The sequence below is a fragment of the Oryctolagus cuniculus genome, chromosome 7 (genome assembly GCF_051225735.1).
Source record: "Oryctolagus cuniculus isolate XC-2025 breed Fujian yellow rabbit chromosome 7, ASM5122573v1, whole genome shotgun sequence".
NCBI lineage: Eukaryota > Metazoa > Chordata > Mammalia > Lagomorpha > Leporidae > Oryctolagus > Oryctolagus cuniculus.
In genome coordinates this window covers 50,585,654-50,605,652 of record NC_142873.1, presented here as the reverse complement: position 1 = coordinate 50,605,652, position 19,999 = coordinate 50,585,654, and the positions used below count along the sequence as shown (strand labels likewise).

Sequence of the window (19,999 nt, the reverse complement as noted above, 5' to 3'; positions counted from 1 at the left end):
TGTGATGAGGATCTGGCATTTGTATTTGGAAGCTTATCTTGGAGGCCATTCCTCCAGCCCTTTCAACAGGTTTTGTTTTTTTAAATATTCTAATACCCTATAGGAAATCCTTAAGATAAGATAATTGGTATTTTTTGCTCCCTTACCCTCTCCCCAGGTTCGTGCATTGCTTCATGATGATGATGCATCCTGAAAAATGTGTTGCGAGTATTTTATATCCCAGATCTGGATATATCACAGTTGAACTGAATTATTTCTAGTTTTTGCTATTACAAAAAGAAGTATTATAAGACATCCATGTATAGGTTTTTGTGTACAAGTAAATATTCATTTCTCTGATAAACACGTAGAACTGCTGTGGCTAGGTCATGTAGTTGCATGATTAATTTTTTTCTTTTTTAATTTTTCTTTTTATTTATTTATTTTTTGACAGGCAGAGTGGACAGTGAGAGAGAGAGAGACAGAGAGAAAGGTCTTCCTTTGCTGTTGGTTCACCCTCCAATGGCTGCCGTGGCTGGCGCGCTGCGGCAGGCGCACCACGTTGATCCGAAGGCAGGAGCCAGGTGCTTCTCCTGGTCTCCCATGGGGTACAGGGCCCAACGACTTGGGCCATCCTCCACTGCGCTCCCTGGCCACAGCAGAGAGCTGGCCTGGAAGAGGGGCAGCCGGGACAGAATCCGGCGCCCGGACTGGGACTAGAACCCGGTGTGTGCATGATTAATTTTTAAACTGTTTCTAGAGTGGCAGTACTGATACCGATTTGCTTATTAATATTTCCGTATTAATAAGCCTTGTGGGCTCTTGCTGTGAATTCAGAGAATTCCGAATACTGGTAAAATAAACCAGGCAGCCTGATAAGTTTTTAAGCTTTTTATTGAGCGAGAGAAATGCGTAGGAGAGTGCGGGCGCTCTCTAAAAGAGAAAGGGAAATCTGGATTCATCCAGAGTTGAGAGCAGGCCAAAAGCCAGCCACAGAGGAGCATGCAGGCCCGAAAGCACGGAGCGGATGGCCGACGGCGCGGGCAGCAAGGGGATCAAGGGCAGGAAGGAAAAAGAAGGGCCCACCTGCTCCAGGTCTTTAATCTACTTTCATAAGGGAGTGGTTAGTCTGATTGGCAGCTGGGCGCACAAGTGTGGTCGGGTAGATCCACTTTTTCTACATCCTTGCCAGTGTTTGATATTGTGATTTTAAAATTGACTATTTTACGTGTGGAGTGACATCTTATTGTGGCTTTAATATGATTTTCCTTTTGGCTAACGATACACATATCCCATTTTTAATTGGATTTTTCTTCTCTTTAGTTTTGAGAGTTCTTTATATAATTTGGATACTAGTATTTTCTTGGATATGTGGTTTGCAGAAATTTTAGCTAAACTTTTTCAGTTTTCCTAATTGTTATTGGTGTCAGCTGTTAAGAACTCATAGCCTGGTTGCAGATCCTGAAGTTACTTTATTTTCCTAATGTAGTTTTATGTCTATGCCCATGATCTATTTTAATTTAGTTTTTAACCCTATGATTTCTTTTAAAGATTTATTTTTAATTATTTGAGTGACAGTTACAGGGAGAGGAGAGGGAGAGGTGTATCTTCCATCTGCTGGTTCACCTCCCCAAATGGCTGGGACTGGGCGAGGCCAAAGTCAGGAACCTGGAACTTCATTCCGGTCTCCTGTATTGCTAAGGGACCAAAGTACTTGGGTCTTGTCCCGCTGCTTTTTTTGTGTTTGTTTTTGACAGGCAGAGTTAGTGAGAGAGAGACAGAGAGAAAGGTCTATCCTTCCGTTGGTTCACCCCCAAGTGGCCGCTATGGCCGCACGTTGTAGCTGGCATGCTGTGCCAATCCGGTGCCAGGAGCCAGGTGCTTCCTCCTGGTCTCCCATGCCGGTGCAGGGCCCAGGCACTTGGGCCATCCTCCACTGCCTTCCTGGGCCACAGCAGAGAGCTGGACTGGAAGAGGAGCAACCAGAACAGAATCCGGCGCCCCAACCGGGACTAGAACCCGGGGTACTGGCACTGCAGGCGGAGGATTAGCCTAGTGAGCCGTGGTGCTGGCCCTCCCACTGCCTTTGCAGGTGCATTAGCAGGGAGCTGGATCAGAAGTGGAGCAGTCAGGACATGATCCAGCACCCATATGGTATGCTGGTGTCAACCCACTGCACCACAACACCAGCCCCGCCCTACAGACTTCGATGTGTTGTATTTTCATTTAGCTCAGTGTGTTCATTTCCCTCAAGGCTTCCTCTTTGACAGGCTGTTTAGAAGTGTGTTCTTTAGTTTCTAAGAGGTTGGAGATTTTTTACTTAAATTTCTGTAGGTGCTTGCCAAATTGATTCTTACGTGGGTCAGAGAGCACATACTATATATTTCTTTTAAGTTTGTAGCCTTTGTTATGGCTCGAACAGTACTTGGAACCCCAGACTCTTGTAGACTTTTAAGCCCCCAAATCTGATGTTCATGATTCATGGATTCACGGTTGATGGATTCACTGTGGAGGCTTGATTCAGTGTGGTATCTGAAGGTGAGGCCTTTGGGAAGTGATTGGGTTGGGTTGCTAGGGTAGAGCCAAGTGTTTGAATCATGACTTTTTTTAAAAAAAAATTATTTATTTATTTATTTGAAAGTCAGAGTTACACAAAGAAAGAAGGAGAGGTAGAGAGAGAGGTCTTCCATCCACTGTTCACTCCCCAGTTGGCCACAACGGCTGGAGCTGTGCTGATCTAGAGCCAGGAGCTACCTCCGTGGGTGCAGGAGCCCAAGGACTTGGGCCATCCTCCACTGCTTTCCCAGGCCATAGCAGAGAGCCGGATTGGAAGTGGAGCAGCCGGGTCTCAAACCGGCACCCATGTGGGATGGCAGCGCTTCAGGCCAGGGCTTTAACCCACTGTGCCACAGCGCTGGCCCCTGAATCATGACTTCTTAACAAAGGACCACATAGAAGCTGGAGGAAGAGCAGACTCCCTGTGTCCTCTGCCTCCTGGCTCACCATATGATCTTCCACATAGCATCAGATGCCAGAGTAATGGGGCCGCTGGCTCCTCGGCTGGGACCCTCAAATAAACCTTCCTTCTGCAGTAGCTCCTCTCAGGAGTCTTACAATGAAAAGCTGACTAACACAGCCCTAAATGTATTTTACGTCCCATGGCACTTCAGAAGGTGTATATGCTACGGTTGTTGGGCGTTGGGGCTCGGGGGGGAGAACGTGTTTCCTTTCCCCCATCCTCAAAGCCAGCAATAGTGCGTCTCTTAGATCCTTCTGGTCAAGGTTCTCCTTTTCTAGACACATGTGATTAGATTGGGCCCACCTGGGTCTTCCAGGCTGCTTCAGGTGATGGCTGCATCGCGGGACCCTCACCCTTAGCAGAGTCTCTTTTGCCATGGAAGGTGACATACTTGCTGATTCTGCAATTAGGACTTGAGACTTTTTTTTTAAGATTTATTTTAATTTAATTTTTTCCCCAAAGAAACCTTTTATTTAAAGAATACAAATTCATAAGTACAACTTTAGTAATATAGTGAATCTTCCCACCATATCCACCCTCCCACCCATACTCCCACCCCTCCTCCTCTTCCCTCTCCCATTCCCAGTTGGGACATCTTTGTGAGGGCTACTGTTGTGCCTACCACTTCATCCTTTTAGTTTTGTCCTATCTATATAATTAAGATGAGTTTCTTGGAAACTATATTAATTGGGTTATGTATTTAAATCCACTTTGACAATCCATGTCTTTTAATTGCCAAACCACTTATTTCATGTAATTATTAATATATATAGGTTCTTAAGTCTGTCATTTTATTTGCAATTAAAAATTATTTATGTGTTTGAGAGGCAGAGAGAAAGAGTGAGAGTGTGTGAGCATTCCCATCTATTACTCTCCAAATGCCTGCAAGGTTGGGGATGGGCTGTGGCTAAACCCAATTGCTTGAGCCAGCACCTGCTTTCTCCCAGGGTCTATACTGGCAGGCAGCTGGAGTTAGGAGCCAGAGCCAGGAATCAAAATGAGGAACTCTGACATGGGATATGGGCATCTTACCCACTAGGCTGAATACCTGTTCCCTATTTATTTATTTATTTTTTTAAGATTTATTTACTTGAGAGGCAGAGGCAAAGAGAGAGAGAGGTCTTCCATCCACTGATTCACTCCCTAATTGGCCGAAACAGAGCTGTGCCAATCTTCGGAGCCAGGAGCTTCTTCCGGGTCTCCCACACAGGTGCAGGGCCCCAAGGACTTGGGTTGTCTTCCACTGCTTTCCCAGGCCACAGCAGAGAGCTGGATCGGAAGTATAGCAGCTGGGATCCGAACTGGTGCCCATATGGGATGCTGACACTGCAGGCAGTGGCTTTACAAGCCATGCCACGGCACCGGCCCCTCTGCTCCCTATTTTTAATATTTTTTATTTATCTTACTGTTTTTCTCTTTCTCTTTTTCTCTCTTTTTTTGTTTCTCTTTCTTGGCTTCCTGTGCATTGCTTGAATATTATTTTAGAATTTCATTATGATTTACCTGTGATGTTATTGAGTTTATCTTTGTATATGGTTGTCATACATATGTGCCTCAAAAGGTTTGTGGACAAATGGAATTTAAAGATAGCATTTTCCACGGACTATCCAAAAGTACTCTCATACTCACAAACTACTGATGTTGTGGTTTTTACCTAAGTATAGAAACCTCACCTCCCCCTGTTTGTAACACACTTGTCCTAACTGTTTCCTCAGCGTGCCTTTAGAACCACAGAAGACAGTGTCGTCACTTGTGCTTCAGCTGTTGAGCACCATTTAGAAAACTCGAGAAGGAAGCCTGGTCTGTTAGTGCATCGCTTTGCTTGCTGTGTTCTCACTCCTTCATGTTCCAAGGTTCCATTTTTTATCATTTTCTTTTTTTTCTTCCAGGAACTTTCATTAGCCTTTCTATGAGGGTAGATTTGTGGGTGGCAAATTATCCTAGTTTTCCTTTATCTGAGATTGTTTTGGTTTTCCACTCATTCCTGAAGAATATTTGTATTAGTTATAGGAGTCTGGGTGACAGTTCTTTTCTCGTCATACAGAAAAATGTGACACTGACACTTCCTTCTGGCCTCCATGGTTTCTGGTGAGAAATCTGCTGTAACTCAGATAGTTTTTCTCCTGTAAGTAGCATTTTTTCCCTGGCCGATTTCAGGATATTTCCTTTGTCTTTAGTGGTTTAATAATTAGGTGCCTTGGTGTGTGTTTCTTTGGGCTTTTCCTGTTTTAGTTTCACTCGGCTTCTTGAATCTACAGGCCTATCGCCAAATTTGGAAAGTTTTCAGCATTATTTCTTTGAGTATTTTTTCCAGCTCTGTTCTCTCTCTCTCTCTCTCCTTTCTTTATTTTTTCTTTTTCTTTATTATTATTATTTTTTTTTGACAGGCAGAGTGGACAGTGAGAGAGAGAGACAGAGAGAAAGGTCTTCCTTTGCTGTTGGTTCACCCTCCAATGGCCGCTGCGGCCAGCGCACCACGCTGATCCGATGGCAGGAGCCAGGTACTTCTCCTGGTCTCCCATGGGGTGCAGGGCCCAAGCACCTGGGCCGTCCTCCACTGCACTCCTGGGCCACAGCAGAGAGCTGGCCTGGAAGAGGGGCAACCGGGACAGAATCCGGCGCCCCGACCGGGACTAGAACCCGGTGTGCCGGCGCTGCAAGGCGGAGGATTAGCCTATTGAGCCAGGGCGCCGGCCTCTCTCTCCTTTCTTTATGGGACACCACTGAACAAAGTTAGATCTTTTGTTTAGTCATGCAGTTCTCTGAGGTTCGTTTGTATTTCAGTGTATTTTCTCTCAGTTCTGATCCTGTAATTTCTTTTGTTCAGTCTTCTAGGTCACCGATTCTTCCCTCCCTGCTAGTCATCTATTCATCAAGCTTGCTTTTTACCTTGGTTATTGTATTTTTTAGTTTTGAAATTTCCATTTGGTTCTTCTTTAGATCTTTTATTTGCTGAGATTTTGGTTTTCTATTTCTTCAGTTCTTCAAGTGTGTTTGCTGTTGCTATTGAAACATTTTTATCATTACTGCTTTAAAATCTTTGTCAGGTATTCTAACATCTGTGTTGTCCGGGTGTTGGTACCCATTATCTTTTTTTTTTGTTCAATTTGAAATCTTCCAGTTCTGGTGTGATGAATGATGTGCAGTTAGAACCTGGGCATTTTTGTGTTGTTGCGAGTATTTTACATCTCCAGTTTGTCTTCATCTGGCACTGCTTAGAGGAGGAGGAGGTTGTTGCTGGGGGAAGACAGAAGTTCAGGCCCCCCCTCGCTGACAGCTGGGGAAGTGGAATGGGCTGCTTCTTTCTGCTGGGGGAGGGGAGTTCCGGCTCCCTGTGTGGCCTCCACCGGTACTGCAGGTGAAGGCAGACACTGAGGGTAGGGGATGGTTACGGGTGGTGGGAATAAAAATCCTGCTCCCTGTTTGACCTTTCCTGACACTGTCCTGGCAGGGGCATCCGGCACCTCTTTACAGCCATGAGTGAAAAAATCCACTTGGCTTTCACTGTTGCCTCACTTGGCTTTCACTGTTGTCGGTGTGGGTGGGGCTGCAGGCGTTTTCTTGTGATGTTTAGCTAGAACAGAGCTGTTGTCTGAACGTCTTCTATTTTACTAGGCCACTGCTTTCTAGCAGGAACAGGCTTTTGTTCTTAGTTGGTGGTCGTGTTTTATTTAGGTTTCTAGTCTACACCAATTGGTGTTTTCAGCTTGCTGATTTCTTCTCCACCTCTTCCTCATTTTATTTATTTGAAAGAGAGGGAGGGACACACACACACACTCACACAGAGATCTTTATCTACTGGTTCACTCCCCAAGAAGCCAGAAGCTTCATCTGGGTCTCCCACATGGGTAGCAGGGGCCCAAGCACTTGGGACATCTTCTACTGCTCTTCCCAGGCCATTACCAGGGAACTGGTTTGGAAGTGGAGCAGCTGGGACACGAACCAGTGACCATGTGGGATGCTGTTGTTGCAGGCGGCAGCTTTACCTTCTGTGCCACAATGCTGGCCCCCCGGTTTCCTTCTTCACTTTCTGGAGTCGTCTTATTTTTGTTCTGTATATGTTGTTATAAGAATGAGATAAATACATCATGTTGCTTATTACTCTCCCTGGAGTTTAGTAAATGATTTGTAAAAAGTAACTATTATTATTAATGTTTTAATGTCCTATTATAGTATAATTTCTAAAAGTTTGGAGTTTAACAGAGAGTTTATTTTACTAATAGTTTCTATATAAAAAGTATGCTTAGGGGGTGGGTGTTGGTTTAGTGGTTAAGGTGTCCAGATCCATAACGTAGTGGCTGAGTTTGGGTGCTGGCCCTGCTCCTTCACAGCAGGTGATGGCTTTAGCAGTTGGGTCCCTGCTGCCACTCAGTGGGGAGGCCCGGATCAAGTCACCAGCTCCAGCTGTTGTGGGTGTTTGGGGGAGTGAGCCAGCATATGGGAGCTCTCCATCTGCCTCATAGACACAGATAGATAAATGTTAAAATAAAAGATAAATAAATAAAATATAAAAAAATAAATAAAAGTTTTTTCCTTTAGCACTGATGGCAGATTTAGACTGGTGTGATTAAGCAAGCAGAAATGTGCAAAGCATGTGTTGTTTATTGTTAAGTTGCATCAGCACTGTTGCATTTCCAAGAATGGACACTGACCTGAGACACAGGCAGTACATAGACCAAATCCTCATCTGTTAAGTGGGTCAGGCAATAATGACAAGCTGTGTTAGGGCTTTGAGTATAATGGTGACTAGGTCTGAAATAGTTCGAAACTCATCAAGGATCTGCATGTCCATAGGTCCCAGCGAAGGATATGGCCAATAAGGTTTGGTGTCAATGAGAATTTAGGCCATGTTTTTCATTGGAAGCCTTAGAGCACACCTTTGCATGTGCTAAAATGTCTGCTCATTGGATTTGCTGTATTTTTATTTCCAGGGATTCGTCTACGCTCTTATCAACTGGAGGGAGTCAACTGGTTGGCCCAGCGATTCCATTGTCAGAATGGCTGCATCCTGGGAGACGAGATGGGGCTGGGTAAGACCTGCCAGGTATGTTACTGAGGGGTGACCGCTGTGTGCCTCCACTGAAGTACCTCCTCACAACTGATTGCCATCAGCTGTGATACGTATTTTTATACGATGATGTGAAATGCCTGGACCTTTATGAAGAGGTTGTAAGCTGGGACTTGATTTTTCTAGTTTTGAGGGTGGTTTTAAATTGTGTCACTATGCTTATCTTGTGTTTGTTGCCTTTGACTTGTATCTGAGAAGATGTGTTTGAGTTAGGATTGCAGTTACTGGGCCTGGACGTAGGATTTTTCTCTGTGTAAAGCAAATACACCTGCCTGGGGATCAGCTTGACTCTGACTTCCTAAGCAATGCTTTGTGAAGTTAACCTGATCACTTTTACTATTAGTGTCCTTTCCTCAGTGAGGGGTTGGGGCTACTTCCATTTCTCTGTCGTGTTGGAAAAGTGCAGAGGAAGTGCCCTGTGTTTTCCAAAATGACTTGGGCGTTGAATGCCTTAAAAGAAGGTGAGATAGAACCTAGAAACCTGCAGAATCAGATGTGGCCTCCTTGGATATTGATTAGCAGGTGCTGTTTTGAGAATGATGCTTCTGGCAGGATGATCATAGGTATTGCCCTGAATTGTCAGGTGTCACTGGTGGGTTTGGATTGATGGCAAGTCCTGGCACAGCCACCTCTTGGGTTAATCACTCAAGGTTTACTTATCCATGGAAGACCAAAGAAAGCCAGTGACTCAGGATGCACAGCAGAGAAAACTTGACTGGAAACAATGGTGATGTGAGATTCCTGATCCTAAGCAGGCTTCACAGTGAACACACAGAGTAAGCAAGGGGCTCAACTGCTGTATATATATTTTTCTTAATTAATTTATTTATTTGAGTGTCAGAGTTAGAAGGAAGGAGGGAGGGAACGGGAGATAGAGAGATCAAGATCTTCCATCTGCTGGAATACTTCCCAAATGGCCCCAACAGCCAGGTCTGTACCAGGCTGAAGCCAGGAGCCAGGATCTCTATTCTGGTCTCCCATGTGGGTGGCAGGGGCCCAGCCACTCAGGCCATCTTCTGCTGCTTTCCTAGGCACATTAGCAGGAGCTGGGTGGGCAGTGGAGCAGCCAGGACTCTAACCTGTGCTCATGTGGTATGTTGGTGTTGCTGCAGGCAGCAGCTTAAGTCACTGCACCACAACGCTGGTCCCTCAGCTGCCCTCTTAGAAGGTCAGCTTTTCCCTCCAGTAACCTTATATCCATATACATCAAGCTAGATCAGTTTTGCACATGTGTGTATGTGTAGGTGTTCAAGCCAGGTACATTTCATTAATCTTAGAGGTACCTCATGTGTCCCCTCCACAGCTTTCTCAGGCAAACCTGTTCCTGGTACATTCCTGAACTGAAAGCTAAGAAGTGAGAACAAAATCAGTTTCCCAGAGGTCTCAGAGCTGCACAACAAACTCTTGTTTCAGGGAAGCGCCCTCTGCAGTGTCCTGCCAGGGTCATCGGAATCTCCCTCCTGACTTCCTTCAGGGCCTCCCCTTGTGCTTGCCTTTCCCCAGGGTTTTTGTTCAGCTCTGCTTTAAGCTCCCTGAAAAATGTATCACCTCTGAGCTTGTTTTGCTACACTGAAATCTTATTTAGAATTTGTACATCTATGTACATGAATGCTATTATTGTTCTGTAATTTCTTGCAGTATTTTTGTCTGATTTTAGTATTGGGGCAAACCTGGCCTCACAGAATGAATTGTGGAGTATTCCTTCCTTGTCAGTTTTCTGGGAGGGTTTATGTAAAATTCGTGTCATTCCTTCCCTCAGTGTTTGCTTGGCCAAGAGAAGCCTCCCTGTAAATACGTGTGGGAGAAGGAGAAGAGCAGGGAGAGGAGGAAGTTTGAAGGAAGGGGGGTGAGAGGCTGGCAGGCAGTGGAGGCCCCCCACCCCGTGCACTGATCCTCTCTCTGTTATAACTCTCTCAGCTATGTCTCTTCTTGTGGAGGAGACCACTGACCACTCTTCTCACTTCCTGTGTTTCTGTAGTTTTCCACGTCTTGCCATCAGGCACATTGTTTTTATTCATCTCTGTCTTTCCTGACTTTTATTCACTTGCATAAGTATTGGGCCTCACTGCATGTTAACTTCACATTATTAAACACCATCAATTTCTTTGGCAAGTATATTGAGGCTTACATAAGCTCACTTTAGAAATGGATTACTCTCCTAATGTGTGGAAGAATTATTTCTTTGTAATGCAAATCTTGTTTAAGGCCTGTGTTCTCTAGAGGGTTGTGGGAACTTTGTGGTTGGTTCTCCTGGGGGAGTGTGGTCAAAACTGCCTTCTTTTTCTGTTTTCCAGACTATTGCCCTCTTCATTTACTTGGCGGGACGGTTAAATGATGAAGGACCGTTTCTGATTCTTTCTCCCTTGTCTGTTTTGAGCAACTGGAAAGAAGAGCTGAAGAGGTACAGAGTAGATGTGGCTGAAGTCTTACTGTCTATGTTGATGTGTAAAATATGGCAAAGCAACATATTGAGACCAGTGAGTTTATTTATTCCAAAAAACTCCCAACTAAAGTAATGTGGGATCTAATGGGGGAGAATCTAGTGATATTATTGTTAACTACGTGGCAATTTAAAAGTCAATACTCATTTTTAGGAAATTTTACTAAACAAAAGGAGAAACTGTCTTTTTCATAGTGACATGTAGTCAGCATGAGATCCTATTAGATCTGACCCTTCTATCTGTTCATATGGGAACTTGCCCTTAACTTAACCCTTAACTAGACTTAGAGCCCCAGGATTCTTGATGGGTGCAGGACCACGTGGGATTTTCGTGTTGGAATCCTGCCATGAAATGTGATTTTCCAGATATGCACATCCCATCCCCTGGCACTAGCATTTGTATTCATCAATCTTCTTTTTTTGGATTCAGATTTGCTCCAGGTCTTTCATGTGTCACATATGCAGGAGACAAGGAGGACAGAGCCCGCCTTCAGCAAGACCTAAAACAGGAGTTACAGTTTCATGTGCTGCTGACCACCTATGAGGTATACATTAGATTCTCTGTAGCACAGAACCCTAACCAGGGACTTCAGAAATTATAGAATCTGGGAAGTCCACTTTCTTTAGATTCCTAAAGAAGGATTGTGATCCAAAGAAGTGAAGGATCATTGTGCTTCAGATTAGGCAGATGCCACCCTCTTCTTTCCTGGTGGGTCTAAGGAAAGAACTTGAGTTGCCTGTTGGTTGATGAAGGGCACTCAGGCAAGTATTGTGGGCCTGTCTGCTACTGGAGGGTAGGAATGAAGCACACTTAATTCTAGTCTCATTTTAACTCCTTTTTCTTCAAGCTAAGACTGTCTGGGCACTATAAGCAAGACCTCCCACTTAACTGTGCCTCCTTTCTTTTTGTTTCTAAGATAGTGCTCTATAGAAATTGGCTCAGGACTTAGATACATTCTGTAGCTTAAAGAATTAACAAGAAACTAGCTTATTAATATCAGTCTACCAATACCAGACTTTATAACGTGTCTTTTTTAATTTTTCAGATTTGCTTGAAAGATGCTTCATTTCTAAAATCGTGAGTAGGTTGTATTACTTCAGAAATTGTGTTTAATAGGTCACAAGAGTCATGCCTTTCCTTTATGTTTTATGCTTTGCCTCTTTCCTGGTATATCTTCCATGAGTCCTGTTTGTGGATAGGCAGTGTGGTAGAAGTCTTACCCTCTAGCCCTCTAACTGTGTGTCCTTGAGTTAGTTTAATCTTCATGAACTTCATCTTCATATGTAAAATGAGGATAATTAAGTTTCTTACATTGGACAGTTGTTGTTAGAATTAAATGAGATTGAATATACATGCAGGAAGTTAATAGCTAACAGATTCTGTACATGGTAACTTGCATAGATACCATTCAGGACTGCTGTTTGGAGATTGTCCTATAATATACAAGATGAATCAGTTGAGCCTTTTCCTGGGAATAACCTAAAGTAGCAATCAGTGCTATAGAATTAACTTTTTAGAAAGAGACTTGCGAGTATACTTCTAATTAGTTAGCTTTTAGGCCTCATACTCACATTGGCTCATGAAGTGCAGGAAACTTAAATTAGATGCTTAGTAACCCCCTGACAGTAGGAATGGCATGCTGCAGTCTGTAGTCAAGTCAAGATAACACATACAAAGTAAATTGAACAATGAGTGGATTTTAGGTAAAATAATGAAGACACAGTGACAGGGTTTCATTCTCCATAACCTATGAGCTGTGCCATGGTTAGGTAGAGATTCTTTCTTTAACATTCAGAAATTTTTGTTTTCACAGTGCTTTATAAGTATTTTAAGTGTTATTTCTCATCCAGGTTCTTGTGAATTGAGTTTCTATTTAGATCTTATTTTGAAGTACTAAACTCTAGATCATAAGATTCCATGAGTTCCATCCAGTAATTTTTTTTACATTTCATTTCAGTGATCATATAATCTTTTTAAGATTTATTTATGTATTTGAACGTCAGAATTATACAGAGAGAAGGAGAGGCAGAGAGAGAGAGAGAGAGAGAGAGAGAGACAGAGAGAGGTCTTCCACCTGCTGGTTCACTCCCTAATTGGCTGCAGCGGCCGGAGCTGCAGCAATCTGAAGCCAGGAGCCAGGAGCTTCCTCCAGGTCTCCCATGAGAGTGCAAGGGCCCAAAGACTTGGTCCATCTTCTACCGCTTTCCCAGGCCGTAGCAGAGAACTGGATTGGAAGTAGAGCAGCTGGGACTCGAACAGGTGTCCATTTGGGATGCCGGCATTGCAGGCGGCTTTACCCACTACACCACAGCACCGGCCCCGTATCATCTTTTCTTAAGAAAATATGTTTTCCAGGCCAGCGCTGCAGCTCACTAGGCTAATCCTCCGCCTTGCGGCGCCGGCACACAGGGTTCTAGTCCCGGTCGGGGCGCCGGATTCTGTCCCGGTTGCCCCTCTTCCAGGCCAGCCCTCTGCTGTGGCCAGGGAGTGCAGTGGAGCGTGGCCCAAGTGCTTGGGCCCTGCACCCCATGGGAGACCAGGATAAGTACCTGGCTCCTGCCATCGGATCAGCGCAGTGCGCCGGCCGCAGCGCACTTGCCGCGGCAGCCATTGGAGGGTGAACCAACGGCAAAAGGAAGACCTTTCTCTCTGTCTCTCTCTCACTGTCCACTCTGCCTGTCAATCTTTTCCTTTTTATTAATATCCAGCTTAATATCTTTTGAAGGTTTGTCATTGGAAAGGTATCATCCTAAGAGTTACTGGCAACACCTGGAAAGTCAAACATGGAACTAGCCTAAGAAGACATAAACTCCAGTAGGGGGCTAAGAAATGTACGGATGTCCCTAATACAGGGGAAGATATGGGAAATGTGGAAAGATAGTAAAATTGGGATATAGATGTTGTTGGGTACTTACATAAATTTTTCTGTTCGTTAGGGAAATCCTAGTAGGCAAATATTAATCCATTTTACAGATAAGGAAACTGGAGATTGGGCAACCCATCCAAAGAGACATTACTAATAAATAGCAAGTTTGTTTTCTATTTTTAATTATTTTGGAGGCAGAGAGAGAAAAACTGAGAGGGCGAGCCCCTGTCTGCTAATTCACTTCCCAAGTGCCCACAATGGCTAGGGCTGGGCCAGGCTAAAGCCAAGAGCCACTTACTTAATCCAGGTCTCCCACATGGGTGGCAGGAACCTAGTAACTTGAGTCATCACTAGTGCCTCTCAGGGTCTACATTAGTAGGCAGCTGACCTCATAAGCTGTGCATCAAACCCAGATAATGTGGAATAGGACACTGCTATCTTAACTGCTAGGCTGAACATTTGGCCCAAAATAGCAGAATGACATACACACCCAGCATTGTATACTGTTGTCGCTCCCCCTCTTCGTGGAGGAGCAACACAAGACCCTGCGCTGTTCTTTCGTCTGCTCGGCCCTCCCCGGGTTTGCTGCTGGTTCTTCCCGGGTTGGCTACTATCCCTTCCACCTCCGTGGAAGGGCAGTTCCCCCTGGCCGCATTCCCCACTTCCGCAGGGGAGCGGCACACCGCCGGCCGGTTCTCTCGGGGGCTGCACGGGTGTTCCTTCAGCTAGATGTTCCCCATAGATGTTCCTGGTGCATGCCGTCTCTCTCCTCCTTTATAGTCCTCCTCCGCCAATCCCAACTCGGCTGCCCACACGCCGAGTACGCTGCTCTCCAATCAGGAGCAAGTCCTACAGTTTATCAGTTGAACTGGAGGCAGCTGTGCGGAAACTGTTTACTTCTCTCCCAGCGCCATATTGTGGGAGAGCAGATGCATAGAATAAGTCCTAATTCGAGTAACTTAGTCTAGTCCGGATTGCTCCCCACAGATCCCCCTTTCTTTTTATTTTTTTAGCGTTGATACGCGCCTGTCTTCGGTGTCCCGCGGCACACACTCTGCTCTACTTGCTAGAGTTGCCACAGGCTCTTACAAGTCCTATCAGGCAAACCGAATCCGGGTCCTCTCTTCGCCATGTTGTGAGGAGGTTTTTAGGCGCTGATGCGTGCCTGTGTTCGGTGCCCTGCAGCGCATGCTCTGCTCTGCCTGCAGGGGCTTACAAAACCTATCAGGCAAACCGAATCCAAGCCTTCTCATTGCCTTATTGTGGGGGAGACTGAATCCAAGCCTTCTCATTGCCTTATTGTGGGGGAGACTTATTAGTGTTGGTTCGTGCCTATCTTCGGTGACCTGCAGCTCATACTCTGGTCGAGCTTTGCTGGCGCTTACCGCCTTAAATCAGGCAGACCGAATCCAAGCCTCCTAATTGTTGCATTGTGGGGAAGCTTTACTGATGTTAATTCGTGCCTGTCTTCGGTGACCTGCGGCTAGCCGCCCAGGTGCTCATCGCCTCACTAATCGGGCAGACCGAATCCAAGCCTTCTAATTGGCATGTTGAGGGGAGGCCTTATTTTTCTCTATTTCTCTATCTCCGGGCATTCCTACCTCTCCCATTTCACTTCTATCTTCCAGCATTCCCATTTCTCTTTTACTTCACTTCCAAACTTCTGTTTCTCTTATCCCCGCAGCTTCCCGGCACCTCGCCGCTTCAGCCCGCGCGCCTCTCTCATCTGCGCAGCTTCCCGGCTTTGCGCGGCTCGGTTTCGCGCGCTCCGCGGGCTCCACGCTTAACCCTTTCGCGTCTGAACCACGGCCTACGCCAGCGTTCCCTATCTATTCACGCCCCGTGCTCTCTCTGCACGCGGCGGCTTCCGCGAGTAACACAGCGTAGCTTGCGTCTCCACCACTAGCATTCAATCCAAGTTCCCCGGGCTAGCCTGGCGAATTCAACCCAGCGTACGTCTCCGCCCCACGATTTGGCTTCCCGTCCTTTGCTCCCCGGGCTAATCAGACGGATCCCAATCTGGCTTACGTCTCAGCTTCTGGTTTCAACTTTTCGCCCCCTATTCCCGGGCTCACTTGAGAACCCCAAAGTGGCTTTCGTCTCCGCCTCGGCCTGCCCCCCGCGGCTTCAATTTCCCTAACATTTTTCTCTACCCGGTATGTTTCCCCAAGTTTTCTTCCAACAATATTCCTCCCTCATTTCTCCTGGCCTCTCCCCACAGTCCGCGTCTGAGTCTGTTTGTTCTAGCTTTCACTTTTGCTTTCGACCTTAGAGATTTCTCCCAGCTTCCCCCCGTAGTCCGTATCCGAATCTATGCCTAGGCTTTCAATAGCTTCTTCCGGCACCCTTTTCGTCCGGCTTTTCCCTAGGCTGTTTGCTAGTCTCTCTCTCCGGTAATTTCCCAGTTCTTCCCGTTTCTTCCCTCCTAAGTTTGCTATCCGTCCTATGTTTCCTATCCGAGCTAGGTTTCCTATCCGAGTCACGGCACCATTATGTCGCTCCCCCTCTTCGTGGAGGAACGACACAGGACCCTGCGCTGTTCTTTCGTCTGCTCGGCCCTCCCCGGGTTTGCTGCTGGTTCTTCCCGGGTTGGCTACTATCCCTTCCACCTCCGTGGAAGGGCAGTTCCCCCTGGCCGCATTCCCCACTTCCGCAGGGGAGCGGCACACCGCCGGCCGGTTCTCTCGGGGGCTGCACGGGTGTTCCTTCAGCTAGATGTTCCCCATAGATGTTCCTGGTGCATGCCGTCTCTCTCCTCCTTTATAGTCCTCCTCCGCCAATCCCAACTCGGCTGCCCACACGCCGAGTACGCTGCTCTCCAATCAGGAGCAAGTCCTACAGTTTATCAGTTGAACTGGAGGCAGCTGTGCGGAAACTGTTTACTTCTCTCCCAGCGCCATATTGTGGGAGAGCAGATGCATAGAATAAGTCCTAATTCGAGTAACTTAGTCTAGTCCGGATTGCTCCCCACAACTGTGGAGCTTTTTGTCTTTTTTGGAAGATTTGTTTATTTGTTTGAAAGGCATAGTGATGGAGAGATGGAGAGATCTTAACGTCTGCTGGTTCATTCCCCAAAATGGCTGTGATAGCCAGGTCTGGGCCAGTCTGAAGCTAGGAGCCAGGAGCCAGTAACTCCATCCTGGTCTCCCATGTGGATGGAAAGGGCCCAATTTCTTTCTTTCTTTCTTTTTCTTTTTTTTTTTTTTTTTGACAGGCAGAGTGGACAGTGAGAGAGAGAGAGAAAGAGAAAGAAAGGTCTTCCTTTACCATTAGTTCACCATCCAATGGCCGCTGCGGCCGGTGTGCTGCGTGCTGATCTGAAGCCAGGAGCCAGGTGCTTCTCCTGGTCTCCTATGGGGTGCAGGGCCCAAGCACTTGGGCCGTCCTCCACTGCACTCCTGGGCCATAGCAGAGAGCTGGCCTGGAAGAGGGGCAACCAGGACAGAATCTGGTGCCCTGACCGGGACTAGAACCCGGTGTGCCAGCGCCGTGGCGCTGGCCTGCCCAATTTCTTGAGCCATCTTCTTTTGCTTTTCCAGGTGTGTTAGCAGGAAGCTGGATTGAAAGTAGAGTAGCTGGGACTTGAAATACCATGATATGGGATCGTGGTGTTACAGGCAGCTTAGCTCGCTGCTCCACAGCAGTCGCCCCTGGAGCTGCCTTTTAAGAGAGCTTCTCCAAATTTCTACACTGGAATTTCACATTATTCAGCAGAAATGCCATCTTTGCATCTCAGATAGTCTGTTATGAAGGCAGTTCCATGTGGATTCAAGAAGCTAAGTAACAGAGGGATATTTATAATGTTATGAGTCCAAAAAGCTGATATATTCTTCCAGTATAATTGACAAGATTATAGTGTATATTACTATATTGAATACTCTGAGATCAGTGGAGAAGTATTGTATAATCTCTGTTTTAGACTATTATGGAAAGTTAGGACTGTGCACATTAGCAGTGTGAAAATTTGAAAACATTTGGGCAAGAGGGTTAAAAGTTAACTCATCAGACTCTCCATTCAGTGTTGGAATTCTTTCTTCCTCTTCCTCTTTGAGGAGCATTCTTGAGTGTCCTTTGATGAGTGACTAGATCCACTTCCTTTTGCTGAGCCAAAAGCCATTTCCATATAGTCTGTTCGATTGAACAGGCATTTATTGGATATCTGTGTGGGTAAAAATCTAAGTGTCTACTCCTTCACAAGGGAGTAGGAGTAGGACTCAGTCTGTTTTGAGTGGTACTGCACTATGAATACTTTGGCACCTTGTCTGATTGACCACTGTCCGTCTTCATCTGCACCTTGTTCCTTGCAGTCCTTAACTGCGTCTCCTGCTCTTGCTGTCCAGCCCTGCTTGGACTTCCTCCTGCACTCTTGTCGGGCCCCTGTTCTCCCTTTGCTTGCATCACTCTTGGAAAGTGAGTGGTAGTTGGCAGATTCTTCTTCCTCCTGTGCCTTGGCCCTGGTAGCCTCAGAAAGAGAGGCCTTTCTCCCGGCAAGGTCAGCCTCCGCTCAAGGTCTTGGAGGAATTTCCTTTCTGAACCCATTGTCTTTCTGGTACCCAGTTTTTCCTGTACATACATTTAGTTTTAATCTTATTTTCATTTTACTTTAAAGGCAGAGAGACAGAGATCTTCCATCCAGTGGTTCACTCCCCAGATTTTTGCAAATGCCTGCAAATCTGGGGCTGGGGCCAAGGACAAGCTGGGAGCCAGGAACTCAGTCTAGTCTCCCATAGGGGTGGCAGGGACCCAAGTACTTGAACCATCACTTGCTGCCTCCCAGAGTGCAATCAGCAGATTGCTGGAACTGGAAGCAGAGCTGGGGCTAGATCTGCTATATAGTTTGCTGGCATCCCAAGTAGCGTTTTAATTGATGAACCAAATACCCATCCACATTTTGGTTTTTAAATGTAAAGATAATGTATTGGATTCCATAATGTTTAGAAACAATAAAAAGTTAAAATCTTACAGTTTCTGCTTTATTACTATTGCTTGGTTTTCACATGTGTAAAAAACATATTATGATACTTATATTGCTTACACTTATATTGTAGGCCTTTTATTGCAACATTATATTTAAAATGCTATATAGTATTTCATTACCTGTTGTACAATTAGGTTTTTAAAAGGTTTTAGTTTTTTTTTTTAAGATTGATTTATTTGAAAGAATGACAGTGAAGGAAGAAGAGACAGAGAGATCCATCTTCTATTCACTGGTTCACTTCCCAAATACCTGTAAATAGCCAGATCTGGCCAAGCCAAATCCAGGAGCCAGGAACTCCATCTGGGTCTCTCATATGGGTTGCAGAAACCAAGCACTTGGGCCATCACCCACTGCCTGCCGGGATGCATTAGCAGGAATCTATATGGGAAGCAGAACTGCTGGGAGTGGAGCCAGGCTCTCCCGTGTGGGTAGTGGATGTCCCAGCTGGCAGTTTCACCTGCTGCATCGCAAGGCCTGTTTGTTTTTTTGTTTTCAGTGTTTTAAATAATGCACCTTGGAAGATACTCATGCATGCATCTTTCATGTTACGATTTTTTTATTGGAATGGCTTCTTAGCAGTATCTGTCGAAAAATAGGCTTTATGCCTGAAACTTATTCAGAAATTGCTATTGTAACCTATGCTGTGAAACATGCTCTGGCAGCAGCTGCCAGTGACCTGCAGGTTAAATCCAACAGCTGTGTCTTCCTGGACATCCCTGCCACACTTCCCTGTTTGAAAACACACATCTTTAGTTTCAGTAACACCTTTGTCTCGATTTTTCTTGTTTGAATCTGAGCTCTGTCTATGACTTTGACCAAATCAGCTAACCTTTCTGAGCTCTAGTCTCTGGTTGATAAAATGAGCACAAGTGGTCTACTTGCCATGTGCCTTAGGACTGAATAACACAGGAAGCCCTAAGCTCAGTGGTGCTTAGCAGGAGGTCATGTTTCCTTTTCTATTTCTGGTCCCCTCCTGCCTAGGTCTCTTCCAACTTGAGAGAGAAAAAGCTTAATTTTACTGCCTTATCCAGGTATTGTCTTATTTAAATGTCCACATCTCAAGAGGAAGGCAACTTGTGTATTTCTGATAGAATGAGCTTACTGCTAGCCTTTCTAACAACACTCACAGTTTTTCTGTAAGACTCTTGATGGTGAGCTATGCATGTGTTTGAGTTACATGACACTGAAAGCTTGGATTTTTCTCTCACAGCTTCCCTTGGAGTGTTCTTGTTGTGGATGAAGCTCACAGGTTGAAAAACCAAAGCTCCCTGCTGCATAAGACACTTTCAGAGGTAAACTCACCAGACAGTCTTACTATTTTATATAACCCACTCCCCTCTTTTTAAAAAATAGACCTTACCTTGAAATAGTTTTTGATTCACAGCAAAGTTGAGCAGAGGGCTGGCCCTGTGGCAAAGCAGGTAAAGGTGCTGCCTTCAGTGCGGGCATCCCATATGGGCACTGGTTCGAGTCCTGGCTGTCCCATTTCCGATCCAGCTCTTGCTATGGAAAGCAGTAGAAGATGGTCCAAGTCCTTGAGTCCCTGCACCTGTGTGGGAGACGCAGAGGAAGCTCCTGACTCCTGGTTTGGATCAGCACAGCTCTGGCCATTGTGGCCAACTGGGGAGTGAACCAGTGGATGGAAGAC

At 45.7% G+C, this 19,999-nt stretch overlaps 1 protein-coding gene across 15 annotated transcripts in view; it reads left to right on the top strand.

Moving 5' to 3' along the window:
* CHD1L (chromodomain helicase DNA binding protein 1 like) overlaps nt 1-19,999 on the top strand; it is a 136,224-nt gene that overhangs the window by 61,164 nt on the left and 55,061 nt on the right. For 7 of the 15 annotated variants that reach the window (XM_089300070.1, XM_089300075.1, XM_089300072.1 and 4 more), the window contains exons 2-6: nt 7,930-8,042; nt 10,361-10,467; nt 10,937-11,051; nt 11,553-11,584; nt 19,562-19,643. In XM_089300070.1, the coding sequence (XP_089156196.1) occupies nt 7,930-8,042; nt 10,361-10,467; nt 10,937-11,051; nt 11,553-11,584; nt 19,562-19,643 (449 nt within the window). Of the gene's footprint in view, nt 1-585; nt 706-742; nt 2,518-4,712; nt 4,852-6,997; nt 7,820-7,929; nt 8,043-10,360; nt 10,468-10,936; nt 11,052-11,552; nt 11,585-19,561; nt 19,644-19,999 lie in introns of those variants that run through there. The other 8 variants (XM_089300073.1, XM_089300076.1, XM_070077786.2 and 5 more) reach the window with 6 other exon arrangements.